The 10,198-nt window shown below is 43.2% G+C and overlaps 1 protein-coding gene across 1 annotated transcript in view; it reads left to right on the top strand.

Moving 5' to 3' along the window:
- Window positions 1-10,103, top strand: part of LOC122542492 (dual oxidase maturation factor 1-like) — a 23,243-nt gene extending 13,140 nt beyond the window's left edge. The window contains exons 4-8 of the mRNA XM_043680268.1: window positions 1,305-1,439; window positions 2,481-2,694; window positions 4,158-4,372; window positions 6,124-6,302; window positions 7,706-10,103. Of these exons, the coding sequence (XP_043536203.1) occupies window positions 1,305-1,439; window positions 2,481-2,694; window positions 4,158-4,372; window positions 6,124-6,302; window positions 7,706-7,726 (764 nt within the window). The 3' untranslated portion in view covers window positions 7,727-10,103. The remainder of the gene's footprint in view (window positions 1-1,304; window positions 1,440-2,480; window positions 2,695-4,157; window positions 4,373-6,123; window positions 6,303-7,705) is intronic.
- Window positions 10,104-10,198: the final 95 nt, after the last annotated feature.

Raw genomic sequence — 10,198 nt, 5'->3', positions numbered from 1 at the left:
AAGTTGATGAGGGTCGAGCTGTGGATGTGGTGTATATGGACTTCAGCAGGGCATTTGATAAGGTTCCCCATGGTAGGTTCATTCAGAAGGTCAGGAGGAATGGGATTCAGGGGAACTTAGCTGTCTGGATACAGAATTGGCTGGCCAACAGGAGACAGCGAGTGGTAGTAGAAGGAAAATATTCTGCCTGGAAGTCAGTGGTGAGTGGTGTCCACAGGGCTCTGTCCTTGGGCCTCTACTGTTTGTAATTTTTATTAATGACTTTGATGAGGGGATTGAAGGATGGGTCAGCAAGTTTGCAGACGACACAAAGGTTGGAGGTGTCGTTGACAGTATAGAGGGCTGTTGTAGGCTGCAGCGGGACATTGACAGGAGGCAGAGATGGGCTGAGAGATGACAGATGGAGTTCAACCTGGATAAATGCGAAGTGGTGCATTTTGGAAGGTCGAATTTGAAAGCTGAGTACAGGATTAAGGATAGGATTCTTGGCAGTGTGGAGGAACAGAGGGATCTTGGTGTGCAGGTACATAGCTCCTTTAAAATGGCCACCCAAATGACAGGGTTGTTAAGAAAGCATATGGTGTTTTGGCTTTCATTAACAGGGGGATTGAGTTTAAGAGTCGTGAGATCTTGTTGCAGCTCTATAAAACTTTGGTTAGACCGCATTGGAATACTGTGTCCAGTTCTGGTCGCCCTATTATAGGAAAGATGTGGATGCTTTGGAGAGGGTTCAAAGGAGGTTTACCAGGATGCTGCCTGGACTGGAGGGCTTATCTTATGAAGAGAGGTTGACTGAGCTCAGACTTTTTTCATTTGAGAAAAGGAGGAGGAGTGGGGACCTAATTGAGGTATACAAGATAATGAGAGGCATAAATAGAGTCGATAGCTAGAGACTATTTCCCAGGGCAGAAATGACTAACACGAGGGGTCATAGTTTTAAGTTGGTTGGAGGAAAGTATAGAGGGGATGTCAGAGGCTGGTTCTTTACACAGAGAGTTGTGAGAGCATGGAATGCGTTGCCAGCAGCAGTTGTGGAAGCAAGGTCATTGGGGGCATTTAAGAGACTACTGGACATGCATATGGTCACAGAAATTTGAGGGTGCATACATGAGGATCAGTGGTCGGCACAACATCGTGGGTTGAAGGGCCTGTTCTGTGCTGTACTGTTCTATGTTCTATGTTTAGGTCGCTTATGGCTGTGATTCGGGTTGTTGAATGCACTTTGAAGACAAGGATCAGCAAAGTATTTCTTCCCATTTTGATGGAGAGCAAGCCAAATAATTTCCTTTGTATTTCTCTTTCAGCTGTCAATTTCACCAATGACTGGGAGAGAGGCTATGTCACAGTGAATACAACGTACAAATCCTTCAGCAAGGAGAATGTCAAAGCAGAAGTTGGGATTCACATTGGGTTAAAAGGAGTAAATGTAACTCTGAAAGGTAGAGTTTTGTTTATTCCCCCTGTCCCCCCCCCGGCCCCTGTATTGTTGTGTGTGTGATAGTGCAATGGCTGTGGGGTTGGACCGTGAACTGAAATCCTGCTGTGGAAGGCTGTGATGGTGAATTCAAAAGATCCAATTTTGTGGACTGATGCAAAGGCAAGAGAAGATTGGTTGCAGAAGCTGGAAGATGGTTGTAAGAATCTAACATGGAAAAGAAAACTAATCTTACACAGCCTGCCAATATGCAATTGCAATCCCACACCACATGGTGACTCTTGATGCTCTCTGACATGGTCTAGCAAGCTCCTCTGTCACAGAAACAAAGGTAAACAGCAAAATGTCACCTTATAAAGCCTTGTAAGAGGAGAAGTAGGCCATTCAGCCCATTGAGTCTGCTCCACCATTCAATGAGAGCATGGCTGGTCCGATAAACCTCGACTCCACTTTCCTGCCTTTTCCCCACAACCCTTGATTCCCTTACGGATTAAAAATCTGTCTGTCTATCGCAGCTTTGAATATACTTAATTTGGGAACCTTGAGAAAATGAGTGATGGTAATAAATACAGCCTTGGCAATGCAGCCCAGGGACAAATGCATTTTAAAATATTTGGCCTTCAGTTTCCTTTTGAGCTGATCCACAGAGGTTCCTTATTCCCCGACCCTTTCCTTTCCAATCTCTCAATCTCCCAGTCTCTCAATCATAAACTTGTTCCGTAATCAGGCACACTCCAAGAGGTGTATATGAATGAAGGATAGATCTAGGGATCTGATGATGCAATAGTATTGTCCCTATCTCTGAACAAGATTGTCTGGTTCAAGTCCTACCTGCTCCAGAGGCGTATCATAACATCTAAAGGGGCTGGTTAAAAATATCCATAAAGAAGAACAAGCTTTGCAATGTCTAAAGCGATCAATAGGTTTATGCTCTGGCTCATGTACTGGACCATTAAATAACCCATACCACTTAATTGCATGTCAGAACTCTTAATGTAAGGAAGAAAATGCTAATGAGAGCTAATAAGCCATAATGTCTCTGCAGGACTCCCCGAGACTCAACTAAATGAAATCATCAACTACAACGAAGAGTTTCTTTGGCAGTTTGGACTGAACTATGACAACCAGTATCGCAAAGGGCTAGAGAGGGGCCTTCCGAACCCAATTCTGTACGTAGCAGAGAAGTTTACTCATGCCAGCCCATGTGGTGTGTATTCGCAGTACAGGGTCTCTGGACAGTATGCCTCTGCCACAATGTGGTGAGTTTATAGAACAAACAGTTAGTGTGTTAAGAGTGAAATGCTGTCACATAGTGTCCAAGGCTCCGACTACATTTTAAGGCTTAGCCTTGTCTTCTGAAGACTCAGTTGTCAAAACCATGTTGGCTAACTTAGTGATGGAGTTGCGATGGGTTATATTGGTGTCTAGTCCAGCAGCCAGTTGAACTTAGCACAAAAGTGTCAAGTTGACAAAACAGAACATCATTCCATCAGTTCATAATTTTGCCAAACAAAGGCCTTCCCAACCAGTCTTGTTGTGGGGTTGGACATGTTGCCTGTTGACTGTGCCCTTCAAATAAGTTTTTGTTACTTTCTTAGATTGGATATGAATTATAAAAATTCTCCTGATGACTCTGCAAGTTTAACTCTGACTGTTGGTTGTGTGCTAAAACCAAATGCCATGTACACTGCAGTCACAGAGAGAAGTGATCTACTACTCCCCGATGGTCTGTCAATTTGTTGCTATGACCAGGCCGTCCAAGTTTTTGACTTTGGGTTTATGCTCCTGGAAAATACTGTCACTCACTAGGAACACCTGACCAGGAAATCAGCCCTTCTGAGGGAAACACTAGGAGATGATTTCAATACAGTGTGGAGCTTTACAAATTCACATCTTGTGCTTAGTTGTTTTGTCCGCTGCTAGAGAGATGGATGTTTTCTACTGTTTACTTTGAAGAACTCAACACTCTTGTGCCCGTAGGAACTAGAGAATGGCAGAGGCCATTCAGCCCCTTGAGCCTCCTCTGCCCTTCATTTGGGTCAGTTTTGATCTGTACCTCAACCCACTTAACCACCTTGTTTCCTTGTCATATCATATCCTTAAAAACAAAATCTCAGTAATAAAGGCTTCACTTCTTCCGCAACATATATACTCTTTTGAGGAAGGCACTCCTAATTTTCACCATCCTTTTGAATCATAGCCTCCCTATGGTGTAAGATCAGACCATTGAGTCCACACCGAACCTCCAAAGAGCATCCCAACCAGACCTACGACCCTATTTTTCCAATGGTCAATCCACATAACCTGCACATTTTTGGACTGTGGGAGGAAGCCCACACAGACACAGGGAGAATGTGTCAACTCCACATAGACAGTCATCCGAGGCTGGATTCGAACCTGGGTCCCTGGCACTGTGAGGCAGCATGCCACCTATATCTGAAGATGTGCTTCCTGATTTCACCACTGAACGTCTTAGCTCTTACCAGGTTCTGTCCCTTGATCTATCATTTCCACCAAAGGATATCTTTTCTCTGTGTTTATTATATTGTATCCTTCTATCATTTGAAATGCAATGATTAGATCACCCGTAAATCTTCTGTACTTAGGAATGGAAATCTAGTTGATGCAAACAATCATCACCATTTTAAGCTCTCAGTCCCATCTGCACAATGATTTAAAAGGTTGTGGAAGAGTTTTTAAAAATGTTTTTCTTCCTTTCCAGGGTGGCCTTGTGTGCTTGGATGCTTTCCAATATCCTTCTGTGGCTAATGGTCTTTTTATATGGAGGGTACATGATCCTAGTAACCGGCTTCTTCATGATTTTCTCACTGATCTCATTTGGTACCACAAGACATGCTCCACTCTGCGTCATGCAGTTTGATGATATGAAATTACAGAGTTCCCTTGGGCCATCCTTTTGGCTAACTTTAGCAACGGGTAAGTGTCAAGGCACAGCCATTCCTAGGGATGGGGTTGGAAGGGGATCCAAAAGGATGTCAATCCATTTAATTCTACTGTAGACTAATTCAGTGGAAAAACTAATAACTCATGCAACATTAATCATCAGACACTATTAGTTACATAGTAACATTGTGGTAAAAGGTGTATGTTGCAACACAGTCCTTTGGAGAGCAGATGAATCCAAAGGTTTGATTGGCTATTCTTTCCATTGCTCATAAACTTGCTAACTCCATGAAACATCTATATGACCTACACTTGTGGCGCAGTGACTTCTAATCCCCATATATGTGCATGTTACCCAAAGTAAATTCAAACAATATACTGGAAACATTCAACAGATCAGATGGTATCTCTGGAATGAAAAGCAGTTAATGTTTCAGGCCACCTGTTATCAGACCTGGTGTTTTGTAAATCAGAGCAAAGCCAAGGTAAAGGGTGGGGAGTAAGGGTATAGGGCAGAAGAGGAGGATGAACAGATGGAGCAGGCACAACTGAGCCATTGTCCCGAGTGTAGTTTAATCTCCTCTTGTGTGTGGATGTGCATGCTCAGCTGCCTCACAGTGCTAGGGACCCGGGTTCTATTTCAGCCTCAGGTGACTGACTGTCTGTGTGGAGTTTGTACGTTCTTCCTGTGTCTACGTGGGTTTCCTCCCACAGTTCAAAGGCATGCAGGTTAGGTGGATTGGCCATGGGAAATTGCCCCATGGTGTCCAGGGATGTGCAGGTTAGGTGGATTGGCCATGGAAAATTTCCCCATGGTGCCCAGGGATGTGCAGATTAGGTGGATTAGCCATGGGAAATGCAGTGTAATAGGGTAAGGGAGTGCGTCAGGATAGGATGCTCTTTGGAGGGTTGGTGAGGACTCGATGGGCAGAATAGTCTGCCTCAACACTAATGGATTCTATGATTGTATGTGATCTCTGGAAGAAGTAATACTCGAGCTAATGATCCAGGCCATTGAGGAATGGGAATTGGAGGAATCTGATCCCTCTTCAGCCTCTAGAAGTGATTGGAATCAGACCAGGTGTTTGCTGAAATCCTGTATGATCTCACAACATAAATACCCATTGTACACGGTCGCCTGTGCTCCACTTGGAAGCAACAGTTCTAAGGCTTATACCTGGAGCAACTCAGTGAGTCGCAGCCGACTGTAAGAGCTATTCCAGATTCCAGTGTTCCCTGAGAAAAGAACCACTTACAGATATCTAACTTCAGATTGTGACTTCTACCTGGAATAAGCTCCCAACTTGAACACATTCTGTCCCCTGCACTATTAGGTAATCTGCAATCGGTTCAGGGGATGGCTGTACTGTAGAGAAGGATAAATGGGGTGGCAGGGGATGGGGAGGTTGCAATTTCGTTTTTATTTTGAAAAATTCATTCACAGCATGTGGGCATCACTGGCATGGCCAGCATTTGTTGCCTATTCTTCAAGGCCCTGGATAAAATGGAAGGGAGCTGCCACCTTGAACCGCTACCCCCACAGTGCTGCTAGGGAGAGTGCACCAGGGTTTTGACCCAGTGACAGTAAGGAAACCAAGTCAGGGTTTGGAAGGCAGCTTGCAGGTGATGGTGATCCCGTATCTGCTGCTCTTATCCTCATAGCTAGTAGAAGTTGCAGATTTCGAGGACAGCAAATGGTTGAACTCCATAGGGGTCTTTTAAAGACATGAAGCTCCGAATGTTGGAGATACTTGATCTTTTCTTTTGTCTTTCCGTTGTTGCAGCTTTGCTCTGTTTGATTATTGGAATGACCATTGTAGTCATGAGCCTTTTCGCTCCGACCAGGATGAGCAAGGTCTTCTTGTTGAATGCCAGCAATAATGAAGAGGACATGTACGAGACTAGCTTTTATAACCAGACTTACTGTGATGATGATAAGATGAATCAGAGCTTGCCATTGGAAGTAAGTACACAAAGCCGCAAACCCCTCAGAGTTCCTGCAATCTTCAAACCCTGCTCAATTGTGCATCGCTGATTTTAATGGTTCCACTGTTGGCAAACATGGGTTTAGGTGGACTTTTCTCCCTATCCCTCTTCATCTTTGGATCTAACAAAAATCTTTGACCACACGACCCCAACATCTATATAATGCAAGGAACTATATAATACAAGATAGTTGCTATCAAGCCAGGCGATAACTGTTAGGCAGAAACTGAATTATACCAGCCGTATAAAAACTGTTGATATAAACAGGTCAGAGACTGGGAACACTGGAGAAAGTAACTGGCCTCCCCAGAGCATTTCCATCACTTTCGAGTCACAGGTCAGGGTGTGACAGAATACCTTCCACTTGCCTGGATGAATGCAGCTCCAGCAACATTGAAAGTTTGACAGCCACTCGAACATCTTCAACCTTCATTCCCTCCACCACTGACGCAGTGTGTACCATCTATAAGACATGCTGCAGAAATTCTAAGGCTTCTTAAATGGCACTTTCCAAACTCATGACCACTTTGATCGAGAAGGACAAGGGCAGAAGATACATGGGAATACCATTCCCTGCAGGTTCCACTCCAAGCCACTCAGCATTCTGACTTGGAAATGTACCACCATCACTGGGTCAAAATCCTAGAGTGCCTTCCTAATGTATCTATGACCTTCCATTCTCTTGCAATTCACCTTATAAGTCCCTACAGTGTAGACACAAGGCATTCAGCCTATGAATTCCACCCCACCCTACCCCACTGAAGAGCATCCACCCAAACCCACTCTAGCCCTGTAACCCTACATTTCCCATGGCCAATTGACCTAGCCTGCACATCCCTGGAGTCTATGAGCAATTTTCCATGGCCAATCCCACCCTAACTTACACAGCTTTTGACTGTGGGATGAAAACCAGAGGACCCAGAGGAAACTCACGCAGACACGGGGAGAATGTACAAACTCCACACAGGCAGTTGCTGGAGAGTGGAATCAAAGCTGAGTCCCTGACACTGTGAGGCAGCAGTGCTAACCACTGAGCCACTGTGCCACCCACGTCTAGGCCCCTCATGATTTTATAAATCTCTACAAGGTCACCCCTCAGTCTCTTACAGTCTGGTGAAAAAAGTCCCAGCCTATTCAGCCTCTCCTTATAACTCAAGCACTCTAGTCCCAATAACATCCTTGCAAGTCTTTTCTGCATCTTTTCCAATTTAATAATATCTTTCCTCTCGAAGGACAACCAGAAATATACACCTGATAAGATCCATTTCTTAATTCCAATACGCCTTCCTACACCACATACCTCCCCCCACCCAGAGACTATCTATAAAGCATTACCAATATTTCAAATATAAACAAAATTCTTGTTTCTTTCCTTTCCAGAACATAGAAAAAGCTGTATAATCGAGGGAGAAAATCTGCCATGAACTATCATCCCCCCGTGATCAACTTCTTCTGCCCAGTAAACACAAGACTTGTTTGCTTTTTCAGGACGTAGGAGTTTTAACCATGTTCGTGCATCTAGTCCCTTTCAAATTCTAACACTAGAGATCACCACCTAATAGAGAATCACAACTATTTTTTTTAGTTCTGTCCTTGTAATTGTTTTCATACAAAAAAAAAGATGTGACCACAGCAGCACTCGACAGGTGACTGGTCTGCTCAGGAGAAATCGAGTGCACAGCTGCTGAAAGCTAACTTCAAGAATGTGGACACTATCTGACTCATTTTACATCAGGCCATGCAGAGTTAATAGTTGAATATGCTCAAGACAGAGGTTGATAGATTTCCAGATGCGAACGTTATCAAAGGGTGTGAAAACAGTGCTGGAAAATCTCATCCAAATGGAAATCAGCCATGATTTAATGGAATGGTGTGGAACAGGATCAAGGGGTTTCATGGCCTCTACCTGCTTCAATTTCCTATGCTTGCTTGAGGATTAAATCAAATACAGTTGCATGTGGTTGTGAATAAAATGTCCATTCATTTAAGCAAATGGCTAAATTTTGAAGCGAAATGATAATGGGTGAGCATCCCAAATCATTGGGATCCGGCATTTGTTCTGCAGGCCAGAGCTGTGATACAGTAGTGTGTTGCTCAGTGTTTATACTGTATGCTGAAATTAAGGCTGAGTTGAATTATACCAGTCTCTCTACCTGATTAACCCATTTTGTAAATGCACAGGTAGAAAGCATAGAAAGAAGTTTCCACTCCACTGATCAAATCCAAAGTCTAAAATCCTTTCCAGGGTGTGAGTCCGCCATCTAACTTGGGATATTAGAAGTCAGGAATGGATTCATTCAGAGAAACACTTTAGGGTCCTGCAGTTATCAGAGTTCATAGTCCTTGAGGAAGGAGGGAGAGATTAGGGCTAAAACATTTGTAATTTGTTTCAGCTTGATAATATATTTTCTCTACAAACCATACATCCAGTGACTTTGAAACTGAAATGCTCATTGTTGCAAATTTTGGTTTGGATACATGTAACATCACATTTAATAAATGCATGATCCATATGAAGGAAGATGGGTGGAAGGGAGACAGAGTTCATAAAGGTATATTTGTAGAAATGCAACAATGCCTTTGAATCCAACATCATTCACCACTTTCCCCTGACAGTTAACCAAGCCTCACACAAGCCTGCAATGCAGACATAATCTCATTATTTCATCTCTCCTAAAGCAGCTTCTGTTTCTTCTGTGTAATGTCTGTGTTTTACTCTGATTCATGCTTTCTGGGAACTGTGGTTTGAAATTCCAAAGTTTGGCTCTCATGTGTTGAGTCTCCTAAATCCCTTCTCCCAAACTCTTCTTCATTGGGAAGCAGGAAAAGGCACAGGATTGAGAGGGGAGGAAGAGGAGGGAGATGGGGGAGGGACTGGAGAACATCTTGTTTTGCAACTTCATTCTGATCCACTCTAATGAGCAAGTATTTCCAGCTTTTTCTCTTTGTATGAATGGACCTTTGCTGAGGCCTTATAACAGAATGGAAAACACTGACCGACCCTTGGGTTACTCCTCCTAATCTTGTTGATCTCGACTTGGGTAATGAATCTCCTGTTGTCGTTCATGCACAGCTTTAGACAAACTGTAGTTGCTGCTTTTCATTCCACCCATGAGTGTTGAGCCATTGGTGAACGTACGCGTCCCAACCTCCTCTTGTCACCTTTCTCCCAGTTGCCTTGATGCTTGGCTGCTCCACTGTGAGGAAACATAAACAAGGGGACTTGGACTCTGTCAAAGATTGCTTGAGAAGAGCTGGCATCGCCTCTTTCACCAGGACTTAGACCCAATTTGCTGCATTTTTTTCTTCACCAGCATTCTCAATCCTAACACCTTCTTCCTGTAAATTGGTGAAATGGTCTATCTTGCTGGAAAACAATCATGTGTAAGTGACTAAGCGGCGCTCAAAACTGGGTGGCATTCAACTCCTTCTTGTTCTGCAGGAATTTGACAATTACTCAAATGGAGAAGACGTTTGACAGATAGAGAAACAGGACACATTCACTGTATTGTCAGATCTGGTACTTTGATTTGTTTGAAAAGAAGTCAGTTTACTTAAAGCTTGTGCAATAGATGAGTAATATTTTAAATATTTGCAACATGAAGGAAATATTTAACAATAATTTTCTTAGTGGGAAGACGAATATGAATATTGCTCTTTCAGTATAAGGTATATGTACATAAAGAATGTTTACTTTTTAAAATTTTTCTTTGGTTCACAAGTGTCAATATAAATAAAGGTCGAATTCATTTGCAATGAATAGCGAAATGTCTGAACACTCTGTGTTGTGAACTGTCTCATCATTTAAAGAAAAAATAACTTCTGCACCAACTTTGTTTTAATTCCCTCACTGTGGTCCATGCAAGTTGCCTG

Source organism: Chiloscyllium plagiosum, chromosome 40 (assembly GCF_004010195.1).
Source record: "Chiloscyllium plagiosum isolate BGI_BamShark_2017 chromosome 40, ASM401019v2, whole genome shotgun sequence".
NCBI lineage: Eukaryota > Metazoa > Chordata > Chondrichthyes > Orectolobiformes > Hemiscylliidae > Chiloscyllium > Chiloscyllium plagiosum.
The sequence above is the reverse complement of the archived record's forward strand: the minus strand, read 5'-3'. Positions and strand labels throughout refer to the sequence as shown.